The sequence below is a fragment of the Tachypleus tridentatus genome, chromosome 9 (genome assembly GCF_004210375.1).
Source record: "Tachypleus tridentatus isolate NWPU-2018 chromosome 9, ASM421037v1, whole genome shotgun sequence".
Classification (NCBI taxonomy): Eukaryota; Metazoa; Arthropoda; class Merostomata; order Xiphosura; family Limulidae; genus Tachypleus; species Tachypleus tridentatus.
In genome coordinates this window covers 121,645,138-121,669,306 of record NC_134833.1, presented here as the reverse complement: position 1 = coordinate 121,669,306, position 24,169 = coordinate 121,645,138, and the positions used below count along the sequence as shown (strand labels likewise).

General features: G+C 31.4%; 1 protein-coding gene across 4 annotated transcripts; it reads left to right on the top strand.

Moving 5' to 3' along the window:
* Positions 1-251: 251 nt before the first annotated feature.
* Positions 252-23,670, top strand: LOC143226227 (motile sperm domain-containing protein 2-like). Of its 4 annotated transcripts, none has more exons than XM_076456974.1 (10): positions 315-509; positions 7,419-7,514; positions 8,996-9,150; positions 11,931-11,991; positions 14,732-14,770; positions 15,355-15,479; positions 16,192-16,245; positions 18,828-18,904; positions 19,391-19,475; positions 23,547-23,670. In XM_076456974.1, exons 3-8 carry the CDS (start codon positions 9,001-9,003, stop codon positions 18,864-18,866), a joined length of 468 nt encoding a protein of 155 aa, XP_076313089.1. In that variant the 5' UTR covers positions 315-509; positions 7,419-7,514; positions 8,996-9,000; the 3' UTR covers positions 18,867-18,904; positions 19,391-19,475; positions 23,547-23,670. The 4 variants fall into 4 exon arrangements, with proteins under 4 accessions (XP_076313091.1, XP_076313089.1, XP_076313090.1 ...); XM_076456975.1 differs by having other exon boundaries at positions 18,828-18,954; XM_076456976.1 differs by lacking the exon at positions 7,419-7,514 and having other exon boundaries at positions 252-509.
* Positions 23,671-24,169: the final 499 nt, after the last annotated feature.

Below are 24,169 nucleotides of genomic sequence, written 5' to 3'. Positions count from 1 at the left end.
ATTGAACGGACAGCGAAATCCTATTTCGAAACGTCTTCCTCTATACTGCATGGCCAAGCGTGTTAAGGCGTGTGACTCGTAATCTGAGTGTCGCGGATTCGCATCTCCGTCGCGCCAAACATGCTCGCCCTTTCAGCCGTGGGGGCGTGATAATGTTACGGTCAATCCCACTATTCGTTGGTAAAAGAGTAGCCCAAGAGTTGGCGGTGGGTGGTGATGACTAGCTGCCTTCCCTCTAGTCTTACACTGCTAAATTAGGGACGGCTAGCACAGATAGCCCTCGAGTAGCTTTGTGCGAAATTCCAAAACAAACAAACTATTACGCTATGATTAACGCTGTTAAGCTACATCGGTGACTATTTTGGGAACTAAGAAAGAATCCCATAAATCACTAAGCCTAAATATCTTCCAAACGCGTCGATACATATAATAAGAACAGCCGCTATAATCCTTAGTTCAAAGATTAGTAGTTTTGAATACGTAAAGTTACTACATATTTATAAGGAAATGTAAGTATTTGTATTTATAGCAAAGGCTATTTATGGCTGTCTCTGATTCTTAACTATTCACACGCCATTCACGTTAAATGGTTGACTGTCATTTTTATAATGCTCCCATTATTTAAAGGTTTTTCGAAATGACAATTAGTCGTTCGGTTAAACGATTAAACTGTGAAGTATTTTAGTACATGAAATACTTCAGATATTAACGAACTTACCTCATATTGCACCATTTCTCCCCACTGATATGCCATTGTTTTTTACTTGCCTATTCTCAAAAGAGGATTGTTCTAGAATGGTTGTAAGATAGTCACATGGTCAGCATATATTCTGAAATGATGCAAAAGTGGTGGCTAAAAAGACTAATATGCTGTAGAAATTTTTTTTATTAGTAGTTGGAGAGCAGAGATAAACTTTGGCACAGGTTAGAGAAAATTAGAGTAATTTACCCTCTTCCCTTGTGTGATCTTCGCTGTCAAGGCTTCTGATGGTTACAGTTAATATCATTTGTGACAAAGGCATTCAGAAATAGGGAGAGCTTCTTCTGAGGTGGCAGTGGTTTTATCCATCTTGCCTAATTTGTACATGTGTGGTTCAAGCAACATTATGGAGACTTGACACATATCCCAAAATCTTATTCCTATTGAGCATCTGTGGGATGAACTTGAAACACATTCATAATTACTAAGCTATGTCTATCTTGTCCCATGAATTGTTATACTATTAATTATTATAAAGGGGAAACCCTTAGAACTACCCGTGAATTATCTTCTGTTATATCATGGGTCTTAGTTGAATAAATAATGGTCCAATTCATGATTAGGTATTGTTTCTAATAAAGTGGTTAAGTCTAGTATATGTATTTGATTATAATAAGTTTCCAAACATTTAAAGTTTTAAGAATTATCATCTGTTGTACAGAAGATCCTTTTTACATATAACACTCAAAATCATATGGAAATTTTTTTTTTTCCTCTATTTACCAATGTATTAAGTTTTGATGGGAATTCTGATGTTTCTCTGTGGAAAGCAGATTTTAACTCTCAGAAGGACTTTGATAAGGTCTATGATTTGAGACTAATAGAATAGATAAGTTAAACTTTATAGAAGATACCCTTTGTAGAAAAAAGTAGAAGGTAATGACAATGATTGGGAAAATAGTGATAATATTTCCTCATGGTTGTATTCCAGTGGCTTCATCGTTTTAGCAATATGTAACTACAGTTTGAATATTTACTTCAGCTATCATATTTCTAAATTTACTGGCGATATTTAAATGCCTTGAAACTCTGTTTATTAAGAACACCTTTAATTCAAAAGTATAGTAAGAATTTTAATAAGTATGTGATATTGTAGAAAATGGCTTTGAATATTTAAAAAATATGAAGATATATATTGAGGTATGGAAATTCCAAACAAATGTAGTAAATTTTTAAGGAAGCGTAAGTATTGTAAAGAAGGAAAAGGAGTTATGTATGGTTACCAATAGATGACTAAAACCTATGTTTTTGTTTAAAAACTATTATGGTTTATGAATAGAAGACTTAATTGAAAAATATTAACATTTATTAAGTAAATGCAACAACACAGCAATTTTACATGGAAACATGTCGAAATTAGGTGGAAATTTCAAGGTCACTGATGAACAAAAATGGTCACATATAAAGAACAGCACTGAATTGGAAAACCTGTGTGAGAATCTATTAGCAATATATTTCCAATGGTTGGAAAAGGTAACTTCAAAATCAACATGAGTTGGTTGGAAACTGTAAGAAGATGAATAACTGGAATCAAATACAATGAAAGAGAGGAGCATCACTAAATAACTTGGTATTATTTTACACTGCTAAGGTCTAAATTATGAACATTAAATAGATGCACAAACATACACAAAACATACATGTTAATAATAAACATGCAGGATAAGAACTTACGTTCTCCATGTGTTAAGGAACAGACGTTTTCAACATTCACAAAAGAATGAAATGAAAATATCACATCTTAAAATGTAATCCAAACGTGCACAAAATAAAATGTATAGTACTAAAATTGTCATCATACCTCTCAAGCCTTGAGTGACATGTAACTGTGTACTAACAACTGAAAAACACAAAAACAACTGAAGATAGTCTGTCTCTTCAGTTATTTGCCTGTGGGTTAGAATATGTTGTTCAAGAACAGGTAAAGAAATATGAAATTATTGGTGCACAAGGTTTGGGTATAAGGACCTATAATGTCCTGAACATCACATTAACTGTATGTGGCAGGATTTTCTATGTGGGATGGTATTTTTTATGGTAGGTGCTTGTCACTTGTTGGCAATAAATTTGAACAACAAATGTACAGCATACAGTCCACTTGTTTTTAAATAATATATTTGAAACAAGTCAAATGTATATACAAAAATTCTTTACACAGTCAAACCTCCAAGACAAATTATTTCTTGTGTCTCAGTTGTTATAACACAGCAGCAAAGCACACTATATGAATCACCCATTAAGACTACTTACTAACACACCGGATAACTTCATATATTACTTCACTAAGTAACTTTTTTTTTCTGATAGAAATTTTCTTCACTTGTGCTCACTTTATCGCCTGTTCTATAAATTGCCTGAGGTCTTGAGCTTTTAACAGAGAAGGAGAAGTAGCAAAAGTAACAAAATAATAAAAAAGAATAAATAAACCACATGAAAACATGAAAATTTTGGTATACAAATAACAGAGAAACAGAATACAAGGTATAAAAAGTAAATTAACTGAATAATTACAGTTATGTTTACAGCCCTTCTTTCCTTAAATACAAAATTAAAAGAAATGTATCAAAGAAAATGAAACCATATAACTAAATGTAATAAGAAAAATTAGGTAAGATACTGTAAATTGTATAAAAGCTTTAGGACATAGACTGAAGTACTCTGAAGTCACCTAGAAGTTGATCTTTCTTGTTCTGATTTACTTACATTAGAAAGTAAAATAAATAACTTACGTTAAACTAATATGAGAAACAATAAGATCACATGCTCTTATATGTATATAAAAACTGAAAATGACACTAGGTTGGAAGACAGAATTACTTTGTAACATGTCCAAATCTGACTGTTATCATTTAAGATGACACAAGGTTGGCAAGTTCATGAGTGAAAAGGTTTTTGTTGCTGGAAAATCATATCTTTTGTAATAGAATTGGGAACATACTTATTTAGTGAAATGTTACTTTTACTTAACTGTAATCCATAGTTTTTTATCATAGCATGAAAGCTTTAACCATTAAATTTTAGTTTTCCAGTTAATTTAACTTAGGGTAAAAGTCATTCAGCTTTGGCAAAGACTAGCATAATATTTGCATTTGTAAAATAAAAACACAATCAAGTTATGTGGAATGACACTGTTAACAGAAGTAAAAGCAAACACATGGAATTTGAAGTTTTGTTTTATCAAAAGTGGTTAAGTAAAAATTCCTGTGAGTAAATGAGATATCTTACTGAATAAAATGATAAAGAGTTGTAAAGGAGTTTTCAATGAAAAGAGTAGTAACAGCAAAAGAAATAAATTAAAATCATTAACAACTATCTTGTTATTGTTAATAATTCAATAACATTAGTTGAAACATTATCGGTATTGATTTTAATGTTATGTATAAGATCAGTTTATGTTATAAACCATGTGATGAAACAATAAATATTACTGAGTTGGGAATGAATCTGAATTTAATGGTTTTATGTCATTTATGGGTAGCATAAAAAAAGGTAGATTCCAATCACGATGATCAGAGGGAAACATTCAATTCATAAGTTATTTAAAACATCATTATTATTGATTTTTCTTTTAGCATAACTCATGTTAAAGTTTTGTTCTTTTAAGATAGAGCATAAAACATTTTAGTGTTGAATGCAGAGTTGTATCCACCATTACATACATATGGTTATTATAAATATTTCTTGAACTAGTGAAATAATCTTTAAAAAGATGATATAAAAGGTTAAGTTTATAGATAGAAATATTTCAGGCATTGAGTTTATTTTCAGTTAACTTGAGAGGCTTTTTCATTTATAAAAACACCTTTTGTATTTTTGAAATATATTCATCTACATATTTCATTATAGTGATTTGAGAATAGTAATTTTGTTTTTATTTCTAGGAAATCTAAATGTAAAGCTTTTTTCCAAAATTTTTTTACATTCTTTATCTCTTCAAAGTTTAATGTCACCAATGTAACTTGATGGCAAAAAGTATCAGTGGGATTTAAAATGTTGAAAGATGTCTTATAATTGAAAATTCAAGGATTGATTGGTATTTTGTATTACAACTTAGACTTGGGTAAAGGTTTCTAACCTGAAAATAATGATTAGCAATACTCTGAATTAAGAATAGTAGGCTGTTTTTGTTTGTTTGTTGTTAAACTATCTCTGCTGTGCTTACTGCAGGTTTCAAAACCCAATTTTTTGCATGAGAAAGTGTTGACAGATCACTCAGTGTTTTATGTTTGAAATCAGTTACAATGAAGCATTTTTTCTTTCTTCTGTGCATTGTGAAAAACACAAGTGTAGAATGATTTTAAAGCAAATATAAATTTAATAAGGTCTGTAATTAAGTATTTTGTATGTGTGTTTTTGAACTTAAAAAATAGTACCACTTTAGATAAGGCTGTAATCATAACAATATTTATATTAAAAACAGTATTCAAGTAAAAGTAAGTAACACTATTAAAAAATAGAAAGATTTGTCTTGGGGTTTTACAAACTTCATTGGAAACAATTCATTTACAATTATTGTGATATTTGCCCCTTGATCTTTTATGCTTATGTAAAGAATGTGGATGCAGTTAGGTATTTCAAGGTGAGTAACAACATTATTTTGGAAGTCTTGGCTAAAACCTCGGGAATAGTGTCTTGTATATTGTACCACAAATAATTCTCTTTTCCAATTAATTTATAAGTCATTGACATTAATTTCAACATCAGTGAAAACATGTGCATGGAAATGAGCAGTTTCATTCATATGACGAAAAATCCTTTGTTATATTGTGGTCTGTGGAGTTTAATGGGTTGGAAGTTTGTCCTACATAATATAGTCTACAATCTAATTAGAATTTTTACACAAAGGTTTTCCAAGAAGCATACATTATTAGATTGCTGCCACAGGACAAAGTAAACACCTTTTATATTTGAATACAATTATTTACTTCTGAAAACTAGGTTTAAAGTTTCCTTGAAGCAGTTAACTTGGATAAAGTTATTATTCCCAAAGAAATGAAATGACAAAAATCTAGAGAGGAAAGAAACAGCATCTCCTTATTGAAACAAAAACAGGAGTTAAAAACTTGACTTTGTTGAACATTTTATCTCAAAATTTGTTTTCTTATACTGTGTTTGTTCAGTATTAGCATTTGGTATTACTTTAATCTGATAGTAGCATAGTGTGTGTGTGAAGTATAAAGCTAATAAAGCCCTCAAAGAAAGGTTCCAATAAAGTTACTCTTTCTATAAGTAATAACACTTATTTGTTTTAAACAAGTTCTAACAAATTTACAAATTTCAGTACTGAACTTTTCTGGTGAAAATGTATGTTAATATGAGTTAAGGTGTGGTGAATGATAGATTTAAATGGAGGAAGATCACAAGATACTCTAATCCCATATGAAGGAACTGAGGGAAGGAGAAGTATATAACAAAACATGTATAGGATTAATACTTCAAGCTCATATTGTTTACTAAAAAACTATATATTTGCACATAAATATGATATTAGGACTCCAAACACTGAATATTTCAGTTCAAAATCTGTTATCAGTATCAAGTGAAATCATATTATGCTTAAGGTCTGTTGAATTATGGAACATCACTGAAATGTATTATTTTGGTTATCTTCTTGCCATAAAGACTGCTGAGAAACAATGTTGCAACCACTGTTCAGCTGAATGTCATACCTAAAATAGTATACATTCCTGTATTCATATGTGAATCCAAATTAAAAATGTGGCGAGTATGTTACAAATTCCAGTATCCAGTCTTTATTTTTGTTTCTCCATAATTCAAGTACCTTCTTGATACTAATTTAATTTATAGGTTCTGTTGAAAAATATTGATTTAGAAGAAGTGTTTTGGAAAGGCTATTTATCAGAATGGTTTCTGGTTTAAAAGCATTGGCAATGATATGAGAATTAAGCACTTGTATTCTCTGATATGTGCACGTAGGAAGATTAGAGGTGATTTGATTCAAGCTATGAAAAGATCGAAGGGAATGAATAATTTTCTTTTAAAAGTGTGACTGGTTTCCAGAAAAATAAGGTTTGAAACAGTTATTTGAATATTTAAAAAATGTAAAAAACAGTAAGGATTTTTTCAGCAATACTTAAAGTCAAGGACAGAACAAGGTTAAAGAGAATGCGTGATTCCTTACAAATAATCACATTACTTTACAAACTAATAATGGTTTTCTTACTGACTTGATGGATTGCTTCATTTGTGCTGTTTTTAATAATTATAGGTGCATTCATTAAAATTTTGTTCAGTAGTAGGGTGTACTTTATTCTGAAAGATTCTTTATCTAAAATAGAATATAACTTACAAAGTGTTGGAAGATTAAAATATTTTCTTTCCAATTATATTTGTTGAAGCAATAGGAAGATTAAAAGTGAAACACGTTTAATTTCTAAGAGATAAGGTTAGTTACAAAAAATGATTTGGATATGTGACACCTGTGTTTCAACTTTTAAAATCTTATTTTAGGTAATTTTCTCAGAATTAATTTCTTCTCACCTCATGTTGTTGTCGAGAGGGCTTGCTTCTCTTTTTGTTGTATTAAAATGTTTTAATACAGTGGTGCTTGTTGTTATAATTGCATATTTGACCAAACAGTAATTACAGATTTAATTTGGATGCAATAATTACCATTTTTATGGCATTTTTACTGTAGATCTTGGAAAGGAAAATTTCCTTGCTGAGTATTTTATCACTGGGACTATTGGGGCTACGCTTCCATACAGCTGTGACAAAGCAGGGTGTAGAATATGTGAGTAAAATTTCCACATTGCAAATTACACGTCAGAATTGAACAAAAAAATTGTTAATTGGAAATTCACATTTAGAATAAAGAACAAAATTTAGGCTTAGTTTGAGGAAGTAGATTTGAAACAAATGTATTTTATGTAATTAAAACTATAAACAAACATATAAATCTAGAAATGGAAATTAATACATCTAGTGAAAACTTTGATAATGCCATTTAATCAGATGAGAATCCATGTTTTTCAAAAAACAAATACTGATTAATTTTTGTAATGTAAGATTTTTAAGTTCTTACATATCATTGACCTTGGCAGCTATTGTTGCAGTGTTTTATGTTTGCTTTAGAAAAACAAAAACACATGTAGATTTAATGACTTTGTATGTAGATTTCACTTTACATGGCACTGTTTTTTGCCATTCAGCAAGAACACATTTATTGATTTTTTTCCAAAATCTGAAGTGTTAGATATCTTAGAAATATTTTGCTTGCCATAAAATTAAATTTAACCAGACCAAGTACCAGATACGTAGTCACACAAGAATTTTGCAAATCTGGACTCATAGGAAAAAACTTACAGTGTACCAAAAAGCATGAGGGTTTATAGCAATATATGATATTGCCTGTAATAAAGAGTGGCTTCTGTCTAGCTACACCATTGTGGTCTGTGATACAAAGATAACATCTAATGGTGTTTGGACACACTTGCACCTGTCCTGCAACAGTAGTGACCATTTATGTGGGCTATTCTTCTCACATCTCCTCAACGCATGTAGAATCCACTCTGTTGGTTTTTTTGGGCACCCAGGTTTTAAGTAAATTTGTTTAATAACATAACCAGATTGCCATCTCATTTACTGTGGAATGTAGTATGCAATTTTCACATGATGTCATGGGGATCATTTTATGTTTGTTTACTTACTTTTAGACTGTATGTAATGAAGTATTTTGGAATATACTGAACTTTTAAATTACAGGGTTATGGAAACACAGTAAAACTATTTTTAGTTTGTTATTTTTAATATAAAGCTAATGATACCAAAGTGTAACCTTCTCCAAAACTGTAATGAAGAATTTTATAAAAAATCAAATTTCTTTGAATCATTTTAGGGTAAGACACCAAATATTTGATTGTGGGTCATGTATCTGGCACTTTATGTAAAGATAACACAACATTATTGTACTTGTTGTATAGGCAGCACCAGATAATGATCAGAAGGTATTATGTTTTAACTGACACTTTATGTAAAGATAACTCAACATTATTGTACTTGTTGTATAGGCAGCACCAGATAATGACCAGAAGGTATCATGTTTTAAGTGACACTTTATGTAAAGATAACACAACATTATTGTACTTGTTATGTACAGCACTGGCCTCTGTTATAGATAGTAATCAGAAGATGTGTCTCAACAAAATCCTTCAGTATAGGAGCAGTGTTTTGTAAATGTTTAAAATAATTGTTGTTTTTTGTTTTATTTTTCAGTGGTAATGAAGGTAAAACTTCATAAGAAAAATTCTTCCACCCTGCTGAACCAAAAGAAGTTTGTAGCTTACTGGATAGAAAAGTTGGACAGAGAAACCAATGGAGGGAAAATGTCTCTCTTGATGGACTGTACTGGTTCTGATCTTTCAAACATGGTGTGGTTTTCATAGTCTATTAAGTATAAAAACATGTTGTGTAATTGAAATCTTATAATCTCAAAGAAAAAAGCACATAAATAATGTAAATATTTGTTATAAATTCCAGGTCAATGGTGCAAACAGAAAGATAATGGGTGATGTTTACATTTTATCCATAGGGGTTTCTGTTTCAGTAAAAAAAAAAGTATATGCAAATAAGATTATTACAAAAAAGTTATTCCAAAACATACTTTCCTTCTCTTACACTACAATTGTTACCCAACTGCCAGTTTCCTCTTTTGTCCAACTGAGCATTGGCCTGATTTTTTCTTGCTTGTATCAGTCTGTTATACCCCACTTTACTGCTCTTGGATCTGTCTTGTGACACTTTCCACCGACATCATATGTTTTCTGTCCCTGCTGTAAATAAGCACCTTATTCAGATAATGTTGTCGCTTTTTTGTGACAAAGCATTCACTAATGTATTTTTCTGTGCTATGATCACTGGAGATATTTTGAAAGTTATTCATGTTACCTAGTTGATTTTCCTTTTTACAAAATTCTCATTTGATAAGCCAATATATAGTATGGATTTCTGGATTATCATTTCTGGTATGAAGGCAAATCAGGTCTCTCCTCTCCTTCATTGAACGTGCTTTGTTTTGGGTCTTTCCCAGTTGCTTTTCAACCTGCTTTGCTCCCATACTTTTTGGCCATCAAGTACAGAGCCATCAGAAAGAACACCAATGAACTAAATATATAGCAATTAAAAGAGTCTGAGGCACCATCTTATTACAAATAAGGTCATTGACAGTCTCAACTGAGAATGAGCCTCCACCCTTGATTGTTAAGTGACACTAGATGTTAGGGTTGTAGGGTCATAGTAATCAATACTATGCGACAACTTCCTCCTTCTTTTCCACAATGCCAGTTCCATATGTTTGGGCACTCAGGTTAGTTTTTAACAAAAAATATTTTCACACTATGTTTCATTTCATAAAAATGTCTAAGGTTAATGGTGTCTATAATATTAAGTCAGAGGTCAAGGAACTTTTATGAAACTAGTCTGGCAAAATTATATTGTACTGTGAATATAATATAAAAAGTGAAATTGGGCTGTATGGGAAGTGTTTCTCATGTAATTGTGTTTATAGAACATGTTTTATAGTGGATTAAATTAATTTTCTTATAGAAATAAGTGCCACACTCGTTCACACTTTTATTATTGCACTTGCCATTATATTTGACTTTTGGTGAGTTTTCATTTTACATATTTTATGATAATAATTAACAAAAAATAAATCTTCCTACTCACCTTCTTTGTACAAATGATGTTAAAAATTTTATTTTTGTTATTATTATTTCTAAAATAAAAAAATAATTGATTAATGTAAAGATTGATTATAAAGAAATTAAAAAATGGGACAACATGAGTAAAATTGTAATTCAGAGTAACATTTATTATAGTAAAGATATTCTCAGATGAAATTAAACTCATTTTATGCACTATAGATAAAGAATAAAATTAATCTGAATAAAATTTCAGAATTGAATGTTTTGTTTTTTCAGAAATAAAACTGGAATGAGGATTTTCAAATATAATATTAATTACAGGAAATTTTCTTATAATCTGAGTGGCCAAATATGCTAAGTTCACTTAATATCACCTTTTGTTTTTTATGTGAGGAAGCATTTTTGTACAAATGTCCTCTCCCAGCCAGAATTTAAATATCCATCCTTTCATTTTCAATTGACTCCTGAAGCATGAAATTAATGAGAAACAATTCCATGTAAAGTACTACTTGAATTCTAATATTAATTCATGATGTTAGAACAACATATACAAAATTTCTAGACCCTATGATTTGAATGCTTTGAAAGAGTGGGCTTTTGCTAATGATACTAACATTGATATTATCATGCTTCTATTTTTTTAGTAATGTAGTGATTCTGCACAAGACAGTGTGTCACTATGTAAAGACATTTAATTCCATTTCAGGCACAGTTTAATCCACAGATTCAAATCAGATATGTGTTCACACCTCTTTTCTAGAATATAAAATTTAGTTTGCTTTAAACATATGATTACTATAAGCAAATATATACTCCTTGCTTTGCAAAGGAATATTTAAGATCCACCAACTCCAAAGAGATAAAGAAGCAAAATAAATTTGTAAAACTCATGAGTACACTTATTTACTCAGTGCACTTCGAGAAAATGAAATGTCATTAGAACTGAGAACATTTTCACAGTTACTGGAGCAGTGAAGAAATTGAAGTAAACATTGTACTAGCAGTATTAGTTTTATTGGTTCTCCTAAAATTGTCAACTTGCTCTATTTTTCTATCTTTGAATATTATTGCTATATGACACATTAGTTTTGTTTAGTTTTTGTAGTCGGTATTGTAGCAGCTGAAGAAGGTTTTATTTGCTATTTCTAAGATTGCTTTGTTTTTCTTTTTTGAATATTATTGGGTCATGACATATTCTCATTTGGTTTACATGGTTAGTTGAATAAACCCCTGCTAGTACAGCAGTATTTCTCGGATTTACAATGCTAAAATCAGGGGTTTGATTCCCCTTGGTGGGCTCAGCAGATAGCCCAATATGGCTTTGCTATAAGAAAACACACACACACTGGTTAGTTGAAATATGTATTTAAATGTCCATAATTTGCATATTTTTTGGTATTTTTTTTCATTTTATTTTAATATTGTGATTTATCATAACCAGTTATTTCTACTTTTGAATGGTGATTTGTGTTTGGTAATTGATTTTTTATTCTTTTCTAAAACAGGATATGGAACTGATCATGTACATAATAACCCTATTTAAATACTATTTTCTTTTTGCTTTGGGTAAGTATATGACTCACCTTTCACGAATTTATTTATTAGAAATTAATTTAAACTACTATTTCAGACTCTTATCCTCTTGCAAAATGTATGAATGTTATTTATGTGATTCCTGAAGTAAAATTTGGGTGCTGAGCTATTATTTTTTTTACTGCTACTCAGAGTTGTGTAAAATTTCTGGAACTGAAAACAATTTTTAAGTGCAATTTTGATATACATAATAAAACTATTGTACATATAGAATCACCAGTTGTTTAAGTTAAGAAATGTTTGTTTATTATAAGTGGATTTTTCTCATTTTCAACAGTTACCAAGTGTTGGAGTGAATTTTTTTTTAATTACTTATATAAAGTACATGTAAATATAAGATTAGAATTTCTGTAAGCATGAACAAATTATAGTTCTTTGTGCTATAGTAATTTGTAAAGTTAATATAAGTCATTGAATATTGTATTTCTTTTACCAAAATAGATGTTGTCAGATTAGGCTTAGTGCTTTTTAAAATACCAGAAAATTAAATTTCCATAGCATGCATTGAGTTATTGTCAAGGCATTGCTTAATGCCAGATATTTTTGTTTTATGAAGTAATAAAGCAAGTGTCTGATAAGTGTCACCAGTGACAGAGGGAGTGTTCTGAATGCTTATAATTTCAGAATACAATTTCTTTTGTTATTTTTAACAATTAAACAGTAATAATCCTTGTCACTTAACTTATATGACTTTAATTCAAGTCAGAGCTGTAGTGACAAGGTAGGCAATATATACAAGTGCCTAGGGTGCTGATTTAGTGAGGGTGCTATGCTGTCATGTTGGTACTCTGTGAATTTGTACGTGTGTTTGTCACATTATTGACAATTGACGTTTGTCAAGCATTATAATGAGTGCACACACTCATTGGAATTCAACTTGCAAGTTATTGTCAAGGCATTGGTTAATGCCAGATATTTTTGTTGTATGAAGTAATAAAACAAGTGTCTGATGAGTGTCACCAGTGAATGTTCATAATTTCAGAATATTTGTACAATTTCTTTTGTTATTTTTAACAATTAAACAGTAATAATCCTTGTCACTTAAAATAAAAACGTTACATTAAATTAATAATATTGCTTTTGTTTTGTTTTCTGTTGAAATCGCTTTGGCAGAAAGAAGCTTTAGTAAATTAAAAATTAAGAAGTAATGTTAAACATAAACAGGACAACAACAACTTAGTTCATTTGCAGTTCTTTCCATGGATTATGAAACAGCAAAATTATTATATTTCTTTAGTACATAACTAATATTCTCTTTTGTTTGGATGTTCAATGTGATATCTTTACTCCTGCATTACTTGAAATTAACATGGTGAACATTATGGCAAACTGTACTTAAGTATCAGACTGTTCGATATGAAATGTTGGATTTCCATGTGCAAATTTGAAACTCAATTTTTAGTGGGTGAAAGAGAAGCATTATTGTAAATTTGTCAGAATAATATAGTATAGTATTTGGTTCATTTCAAACACACAGCATTGGTTTAGGAGATTTTGTTCTGGTAAGACAAGCCTTGAAAATGAGCATTGGAGCTGCCCTTATACATCTATTAATGAGGAAGAACTGAAGGCTTTAGTTGAATCAAACACCTACCAAACCATGAGAGAACTTGCAGGCAACCTTAATGTTAAATATTCGACAGCTTCCCAACATCATGAAGCAATTGATAAGATGAAAAAGCTTGATATATGGGTACTTCACTAATTGATTGAAAAGCCATCAAATGGGATGAGTTGAAATTTGCTCCTCACTCCTTCCACCCAACAAAAATCACTTGTTTGTCCATAGAATTGTCACCTATGATTAAAAATGGATTCTTTATGACAATCAACAACAATTTGAATGGTGGCTTGGCTATGAAGAAGAATCAAAACCAGCTCTTCACCCTTAGACGTTTATGGTCAGTGTTTGGTGGTCATCATCAGGAGTGACCCATTATCCCAACAAGAAACAATCACAGCAGAGAAATATTGTTGTGAACTGGAAATTATGCATCAGTAGTTGCCATAAAAATATCCAACAATAGTTAATTTTAGTGGACTCATACTGCTTCATGACAATGCTTAACTTCATGTCTCATGCATCACTGTCGAAAAGCTAAATAAACTTCAGAATGAAATTTTAAATCATTTACTATATTCAACAGGTCATTCCATGAGAGATTATCACTTATTTTTTAAACATTTGGACATTTTTTAAAGGATAAACTTTGAAAACCAAAAGTCTGTTGAAACTGCCTTCAAAGATTTTATCGCATTAAAGGACATCCAGTTCTTTGAAGGTGGCATTTATAAACTTGCATCTCATTGGTAGAAAAAGAAGAAGCTTATTTTGATTAAATAAATTGAACAACAAAGTTTCACATTTTCCTTTAAATATCTGGCATTTCACATGCAACAACTTGATAATTAAGAGTAGAAAAAGTAAATGATTTAAAATGATTTTTTAAACATTATTGCTTTAACTAAAATTTATTGGGACCATAATTTTTGAGGCAAGTCACAATTCCTAAGAGTATAACATATGGCATTTTTGATGAGCCATTTTTTAAACATTGGTTTGAGTATCTTTGTCAAAATTATGACAGCACTTTAATTATGTTCTTCTAATTTATTTTAAGAAACCTTTATAAGGTATTAAATGCTTTATTGAGAAGTTTTATTACCTTTTATAAAGCAACATCTGATCAAATTGTTTTGCTTTATTTCTCAGGTTACATATATTTCTATGAAATGCCTTGGTTGTTTAAAGGTATGTTTGTTTTTGTTTTTCATATTTGTCTCAGCAAACATGTAACTAAAAATGTAGTTTACTTGAGAAACTTGTTGTTGCTATAGATGGTTATGTCATGGCTAGGCCATTTTTACATTTTTTATTTTTGTATTATAGATGCCTTGTATTTGCTTGTGATTAGAAATTTATTTTTAGGTTGGGGTTAAATATGTTGGTTAAAACTGTATGAACTTTTACCAATTTATTTTGCATTACATGGCAGGTATTAGATACTGTTGTGTATCTATAAGTAGCTACTATGTAAAGTCTAGTGATTGTTACTTATTGTGGTGTGAATTTTAACAGCTGTGATGTGAATCTAGAGTAAGATTAATGTTAATCTAAATGTGCAAAGAAGTTAATGTAATGGGTATAGGCCATAACATGTACTTGATTCTATTTATTGTAAATATATGGATACTAAAAGAGTGGTTACATTGTTAGGAAAGTGAATTCTAAGTGTAATTTCAGCAGACTTAGTTTAGGAATCTGACTTAGTGCACATCTCAGTCATGCTAAGAGTGTACTTAGTGGATGTTTGAAGACACATTTTATTATTTCAGCCTTTTGGAAGATTCTAAAGATCAGGCTACCAGCTAAAATAACAAAAAGATTTAAGTTTATCAACAAATCATCTATTAAAGATTATATAGCTCTTGACCAGCTGCCTGTCCACCTGGGTGGTTCTGTATGTGTAGTTTACTTTGAAAGTTTTTTATATTTTTGAATAAGTTTTTCAAATGCAAAGTCTTTGGCAGTTATTTTCTACTTTTTTGTCTGTTTTCATTCCTGTGTGTAAATATGTAATTACCAAAGAAAAACAAACACTCAAAATATTTTCATGATGTAAGCTGTTAATAATAGCAGCACAAAATGTGTATTTAAATGACATGTTGAAATATATTGTTTGTATTTATAATTAAGCTTGACAGACTAACAGAAGCATCGACTTATATAATTAAACCATATGTATTTCATTTAGGGAAGTTCATATTTTTTATTTGAACTTTGCTGAAGTGACATCAAAGTTGTGTATTATTATACTGTATATATACCTGCAAATCAATTTGTAAATTATTGATTGAAGTTGTATAAATAAAACTGTGTCACTGCAGTATGTATTTATGTAAGTGTTTGTGTATAAATGAATTGTAAAATTTTCTAATTAAATACAGCTCTAAAGGTGTTATTTAATGAGATAATGCATATTAATTATATGGATTACAATTTCCAATTATTTAAAACTGTATCTGACATGTTTCAATGAATAATGATAGATTTACTGCAAAGATAATAGTAAATCAAGTATGCTATCTTCTCAGTATGTAATAAAATGTTCATTGATTCAAACCAGCACTCTTATAAATATAAAAAATAGTTTTTTTGTTTTTTTTACATAGTGTACCCTAGACTATTCTGTAATTCAGTCAAATAGCAAACAAAGTGGAAAAAAGGTAAGTATTAATTTATTGGGTCTTTTAATGTTTTTTTTTCTATTTCATATTATTTGCTCTTTTGGTATAACATAGGGGAATATGTAATTCACTAATAAGTTTTAGTTCATTTGGTGTGTTAAAATTTGTTTATTGGATACAAAGTAAGAAAACAAATTCTGATACAGTATATATCTTCTCTCACAAGATAAACTTTTCTTATTCAATGCTCTGCCCTCTGTGTACAAACTTTATGCATACCACAAGCCTTCCACTCCTCTCCCTGTTTAAATTACAATATCCCATCATATTTCTCGTGTAAATTATCATGTGTCACCTCTGAAGCAATAGTAGCATGAAATGCTCACGTTACTTGACTCCCTCTACAATCCACTATCAAACCATCACTTCTCATTTGACACTGTTTGAATTCATTTGCACCCTACTGTGTGGTTAGTGCTTCCAATATGATAAATAAGTTTCTTAAACATAAAGTGATCACTTTCTGTCTTTATTTTCATTCATTTCACCAATGATAATATTTATCAGTTCATTCTTGTAACTATATTTTTCCAGTTGAATTTCTTGTGCAGTGAACTCAGAAGTTCATGTTACCACTTTGGGAATCACACCAGCATTGCTTTTGACCTGATGGTGGATTTATCTGCTTTTATTCATCAAGAGATCGAATGCTACATGGGTCAACCTTTGTCCCCAGATATTGTCCAGGTTCCTCCTAAGTTGGCTGAATCTATGCAGAAAGAAGAGGACTTTGATCTTCTTTTCCAACCTCCAGAGTGTGCCATTTCTTCTCCTTCACAGCCTGGGAAATCATCTTGACCTAAATTGTTCTTTAATAATCTTATAATCAGGGATACGTCTCATTGGTTTCCTCAATGACCTACTTCTCCCATCTCCACCAGTACCAGTGACTACCTTGTCTGTTTGGGTTCAGTGGTTGCTTGGCTTGTCGAGTACTTTTCTCACTGGCATCTTATTCATTTTCCCCATCTCCTGTTTGTTCTTGTTTTCGTTTTCTTCCATGACCAGCTAGCATCTATCAGAAGCAGTTTGAGCATTGATTTTGCAGTGAGCAATCAAAATAGTTTGCCATTAGCTTTGGGCCATTACCCTGTGGATGAAACCGTATTGCATACCAATGTTCTTGAACTTCTAGCCACACATTATGCATTGCATCAGTTTCTCTTTCTTGTCTTCCATTGCCTGATGATTGTTCATTTGGACAATTCTCTGGTGGTGGCACATATTAACCAAATATCTTTTTAGACATTGGATCTGTTATACTGGGCCAATCCACATCACATTCACCTCATAGCATGTCATGTGCCTGGTGCTTTCAGTTTAGTTGTGTACTCTGACTGGATCTATTTGTCAAAGTGGACATTTGATACTCTCATTTGCAGGGCCTTTGTGATCGGTAGGGTTGTTTCTAAGTGGATGCGTTCGTCATGGGTCTCAGTACCAAGTTGCTCATCATTTGGTCACCAGTATTCCATCCACAGGCTTTGGGAGTCGATGGCTTCAGCCAAGATTGGCCACACAACCATCCAGTTGCCTCATTAAGTGAGTTCTCTTGTCCACTCCATTCATTGTCAGATCCTCCTGACTACTTCCTACTGGCCAGTTCAACCTTGTTTTCAAAGGTTATAATGACTACTCCTATCCCATTCTGACACTCTTCTACTTTCCTCCTCCCTTCTTCATCAGTCTTGATCCCATATTCTACAGCCTACATATACTACTTTTTCACGCCAAGCTTTTGTTATGATTTGGTTTTACGCATCAAGTTGCTTCCTTGTTAGCTTGTTCCATACAACCATCTTCCATAGAAGTATACCAATGCAAGTGCAAAATTTTTTACTATTGGTCTATTAAAAGTGGGTTTTCTGCTGACAAGCCAACTATAGATCATGCTGCAGAACTTCTCACCTGGGCCTTTCCAGATATTTGGTGGCCTTATCCAAAACCTTTCATTTCTAAGTACAGAAGTTTTCCTTCTCCTGTTCTTACCAAGCTAATGCATTTTTTCTTTACTTCTGCTTGAACCACTTTCCTTCTGTCCCTTAAACCATATTTCCTTTTTCTATAAGCCTGTGGGCATCGACATTTGCATTTGTTTGCTTTTGATGTTTCATGTACTCTTCACTACCCTATGTATCTTTTCATTTAACCAAATTATTCCTTTCTTCTCAAGACTTCAGTACCTCGGGAGGGTTGTTTCTCCTTGTCAATTATTTCTCTTCAACTACTTTGTGCTCATTTTTGCTGTGTTGCAACCTTTCATTTTATCTGTATGGAAGTTTTAATACCTTTTTTCATTTATACAGGATATAGTGTAATAATGTTGTTTATTATGTAGTCAACATTGTTATAGATTTGTATAATTTATGAAGGTTATCTATCTATCAAACATAATGAACAACTACATTGTGTTAGTGGTGAGGTGATACCAAGAAACTGCAGACATGACTAACCTAGATATATTTATGGTGATTTGTATATTCCTGTAGATGTACATATAGGTATTTTATTGGTTGTTGTTTTTCACAAGTAATGGTTTTTATTACTTTACATAAAACTAGGATCACACTGTGGACCCACAGATATATTTATTCTGGTAGCTGTAGAAGTTGAAGAAAAGGAACCAAAAGCAGCACAAGTAAATAGCATTTGGGAAAAGAGTTCTCCCCAAAATATTTTGAAACATAAGTAAATGGAAGATACAATAATACTGTAGTTTTTCAAATAGGTTTAGTTTCTGCTAGTATACATCCATGAAACTTTTATGATAAATAGTAAAATTAGCAGCATATACCTGTTTAATCTCATTAGTACAGTCACTATTCAAATATTCTGCTGTGTATAGCTCCCAGTTCATTTTCATTAATTACAAATTTAATAATTTTATCAGTCAAGATGTGTTGTAAAGTTTCATTGCATTGTGAGGAAGTATATATCTGTAAACTCTCTATACATAATTTTATCCTGCCTTGACTGCTTGATTCATCTATATTGTCTTCTAAGATAGAGCTGACTAAGGCAGTTCATTACTCCTTGAAATTTCAATTGTCTCTTTCTCAGATGAAAAAGCCTGCAGATATATAAAGAAAAAATAAATTCAAAATATTTGTTCATTGTTTCCCAGGTTCAAATGTGTTAATTTTGGATCTTGGTTGGAAGACACAGCAGACAGGTTCTTAGAAGACAAGATGAAAGCTTTCCACGAAGAGGTAAGTACTTTTATTAATATTGGCTTCTAACTTTGGTTTTGAGTAATGTATAGCAAATTTACAGATTATTTTCATGCTTAAAAAAGTTAATGCTATTTTCTTCTCCACTTGTATGGCGTTAATTATAAAAAACACAGTTGATCAATATAAATCTTTTTCTCTTCAGGGACAGGTGCATTCTCTTTAAAATTCTTAGGAACTAGAAGGGAGTAGAGGTTCTTTGTTTACTTGTAAACAGATGCAAGATTAAAGAAGCCCTACTTATACAAGAACTAATGCCATAATTAAACCAATATAAAGGAATAGGTTATTAATTAGTATAGGAATAAAGTAACATCCAACTGCAATGCCCCCTTACAATCTTATATTTGTTTATACTCTTGTTTCTAAGCCAAATGTCCAGCAATGGTCAGTTGCAAACTCTCTCTGTTAACCAGGTTGAAACGTTGTTCTTAGCTTATCAATAAACATGTTAATACCCATACCAGGTGTTCTGAGATACACTTCAGCAAATTGTATCTCAGAAATGGTATGGCATAGTAAGGTAAAATTGCACAGGGTAAGGGAACTGTGGAGATAGAAGTACCACAGATGTTACATGGTGCCACTATATCATGATGCATGATCAATCACAGTAACTGTTCAACATGCAACTCCTCCAACATCCAGAGTGTATTAGTTCTTTTCAACAATGCACATTTCATCTGGTATGCTGACTACTTCCCAGACAATTGCATCTTTAATATCTTTAACTGTGTGAAGCTTCTGACTTAAAGACACTCTCAAAACTCATATTAGGTCTGGTAAATGAGGTAGCCATTGACATAGAAAGTGATGTGTGAATGATTTAGTCTGTGTAAGTACTCTTCCAAAATGTGTTTCATGTGTTTACTAATAACCAGAGGGGCACCATCTGCATGAAAACTGTAGTGTTACATTTGTTGCTGCAGAATGGGGGAATCATGCTGGCTGTGTAAGCATTTTATGGTATTGTGTAAGTATGCAGTCCTTCTGAGAAGTTAGGTAATTTAACATAAATTACGTAGTATAATATTATTATTAGTCAGGCAAAGCATAGTTTTTATAGCTTTCTATGTTATTTGGTTACAGAGCCACAAACTATAAAATCAGAATCTTCTTGCCATGCCCACCTGCCACATCTTCTCTTTAACAAATTGATAGTAGTTCTTTCTGACATTTTATACTATGTTATTTATAACCAATAAAAATACAATAAAATGCAATATTGTGTTATTTTCCATTCAGAAAATTGTCTCTTTAGCATTCAGTTCAAATTTTAATCTCATGGTCAAAAAATTTTGTCAACAAAAGACTTGCAACAGTTATTGAAAATTTATGATACTTTGTGAAGGTACAGTAAATTATAGAATGGAAACTAAAGTTCATTAGGAGTCACAGGTTTGTTGAGCTTGACTGAGCCTGATGTAAGAAAGTTAATCCTAAACCACTAGTACCACTCCATTTGTAATATTATGCTTTGACATGTTTTGCATTTGTGAAAGTGAAATGGGTGGATCCTTCAGCCAGTTACCTCAATTTACTTGCTGGTCAGTGAATCTCAAAAGATACTAATTTTATCTGCATCAAACTGTACAGCAGTTTCTATCTTTACCAGTCAGTTAGCTTTCGAAAATGTTTCTGACAAGTATTTTTTGGTTTATGGAAAAACCAATATGGTTTATACATGTTATGTCCAATTGATTGTTTCTCTTATAGTTGAAGTTATTTTTCTTGATTATACTTAGTTCCTTTTTCACTTACTTTTGTTTTGGCATCAATTTGGTCAAGTGTGAAGTCATGAATATTTTTTTAATCACAATTATGATCATCTTTATATACAAACTTGTAACTTAAAATATAATTGTTGCATGGAATATTTTTGAAAATATGCATTTAAACATGCATTTACTTTTGAAGAACTATTCTGTACCATTATTATATAATAACTGTTTGATGAATGAAAAGTCTGGATTACTTCACAGGCATTTTACAGGACACTTACTGTAAAAAATAATTAAACATCTTACTGTAAGATTCTGTCTGATAGGGTTCTTTTCAGAAATAGCACCTAACTGAAGCAGTTAGCATACTCAGTTCCTTCATTCCAGACAAGTACAGTCTAATCAGCAGCCATATAAAAATAGTTTATTATAATTGACAGGTGCTGTACCAATATTTTAACACTTCAGTGATGTTTACAAATGCTAGAAGTTTATGCCTTTTGCCTCCTCCTTTATTTGACAACCACTGAAGTAGCAGGCAAAACAATGCCAAAGATATACTCTTAAAATTTCAGAAATGTTTGCAATATGAAACAATATTGAGGATGTCCTTTAAAACCTCAGAAATGTTGGCAGCACAAAACAGTGCTGAAGATATTCTCTTAGAATACCAGAAATGTTGGCAATACAAAACAATATTGAGGATATTCTCTTAAAATCTCAAAAATGTTGGTATTACAAACCTATATTGAGCACTTGTCTTGCCTTCTTCTGATTCAACTTTCTGTCATCAATGATGGAGGTATTATAATGTGATGGTCAATCCCGTTTTTCATTGGTAAAAGTGTAGCTCAAGAGTTGGCAGTGGACTGTATTGACTATCTGCTTTCTCACTTCCCAGTGGCACAGTGGTATACACCTTTGTGCAAATTAATTGAAACAAATGGTCATTTAACAATATTTTCAGCATGGTGGCTGGTGTAGGCTCGCTGGACCTGCAGATTTCCTTTAATAGTCATTTTTTCACACAGACGGCGTCATTAGCTGTGTTTTGCATTAGGGTCGATTAATTTTAGGGATATATGACGAAATTTTAAGTCATTCAAAATTGCGTTAGAATGACAAGGAGACCAGTCAAAAAACAACTTCTTACCAACTCAATGAAGAAAAAATGGTATCAATGGAGTCTGAAATACAAGAACTGGATGCAAGAACAATGGAGGAAGGTGTTATTCAGTGATGAGACTCATTTTTTCATACAGGGTCAAAGAAATCTGCATGTTTGCAGATCTCCAGGTGAGAAACTTTGAGAATCTCCCATCAATCAGTTCATAAAACATCACTTGAAGAAGATGTTTTGGGGCTTTTTCAGCTACTATGGCATCGGAGGCTTACATATCATAGAAAGTATAATGCGAGTACCACAGTACATTGAAGTTTTGCAGAAAAGTCGTTTCAAAATTGAAAAAGAGGTTTCCAGATAGATCTGGTATTTTTCAGCAAGATCTGACTCTGTGCCACACATCGAAACTTGTGAAGAATTTTATGGCTACAACACGAATAAAGGTTCTGGACTGGCCTGGAAACACTCCAGACTTAAATTCCATTGAAAATCTTTGAGCGATTTGTAAAGAAAGACCTCGGGGAAAAGACTGTACTACGAAAAATAAGCTAATTGAGGCCATAATTGAGGTTTGGTACCGCAATCCAAAAATTAGTAAAGATTGCAGTCAACTCGTGGACTTGATGCCAAAGCAGTTTAATGATCTTCTGAAAAAAAAAAGGTGGTCATATCATGAATTAATTTGTGAGTAATTTTTGGATTCTCAGAAACAAAATGCAAAACATTGAAAAAAATCGTAATTTTTCATCTTGTTTCAATTAATTTGCACAAGGGTGTATCTGTGAACTTAAAATGCTAGAATCTGAGTTTTGATACCTGTGGTTGGCAGAGCAGAGACAGCCCAAATTATTACTTTGTTTAATTTCAAACAAAAGTTACCATCTCTCTAGTTTACTTCCTCTAAATTAGAGATGCCCAGCACAGGTAACATTTGATTAATTTTGTTCAAAATTCACAAACAAATGAAGCAAGTGGTCACCAACTGACTTGGTAAGAAATACTCTCAGATACTTTTATTTTTCATTTATTAAATGTGAACATTTGTGGCTGTTTCAGTCAATGTGTAGAACAGTGTGTGGTGACACTGTGTTTATTACATTTTAATTATTGGCTTAGTGTCCTTTAGCAGAGCTGAATGAAATGTTGTGTTAACACAAATACTTTAGTGTTTAATTTTAAAAGGTTATGTTTTTGTGATTATTTCAGATTGCTCTACTCAGACACAAGAGTGATGTCTTTCAGAAACACCAGAATATTGAGATAATTTTACTTCTGTGTATTGTTTTTCTTCAAGTAGTTTTAATAATAAACTATCAATTTTTTACCTAAATCCACTGTGCTGCCTTGTTGGGTGAATCTTTCAATAAAAGTACTTAGATTTCATGTTACAAAGTGCTGTATAAAACAGTATTTTTATTAAATGCTTTTGGTATATATATAAATTTAATGAAGTATATTTTTCATTAACTTATAATTTACTTAATTCACTTCCCAACCTAAATGCACTGTGAGTATGAAAACATTAATTCTTCTTCAGAGGTCACTCTTGCTGTTCATAGAATATCAGTATTTTCAGAAAAAAGGCCAGTTAAAATGTGTATAATTACAGATTAACACTAGTTTCAAATTAAAGATTAATCATGAAGTTGGTAATATATCAACAGTTTCAGGTTAAAGAAGATCAGTCGTGATATCATTAGTTTCTGGTGAAAGATTAGTTGTAATGTCAATAGTATATTAGTACTTTCAGATTAGGTGCTAGTTACAATATTGGTAAAATATCAATAGTTTTTGGTTAGATTAATTATAATGTCATTAGAATACCATTA

What these genes read in the sequence shown, in the direction of transcription:
- LOC143226227 (XM_076456976.1), top strand. Translation starts at nt 9,001, where the DNA reads ATGAAGGTAAAACTTCATAAGAAAAATTCTTCCACCCTGCTGAACCAA. An exon ending in GTTCTGATCTTTCAAACATG is followed by an intron (nt 9,151 to 11,930) that starts GTGTGGTTTTCA and finishes TTTCTAAAACAG; the next exon opens with GATATGGAACTGATCATGTA. An exon ending in CTGTCCACCTGGGTGGTTCT is followed by an intron (nt 15,480 to 16,191) that starts GTATGTGTAGTT and finishes TTTTTTACATAG; the next exon opens with TGTACCCTAGACTATTCTGT.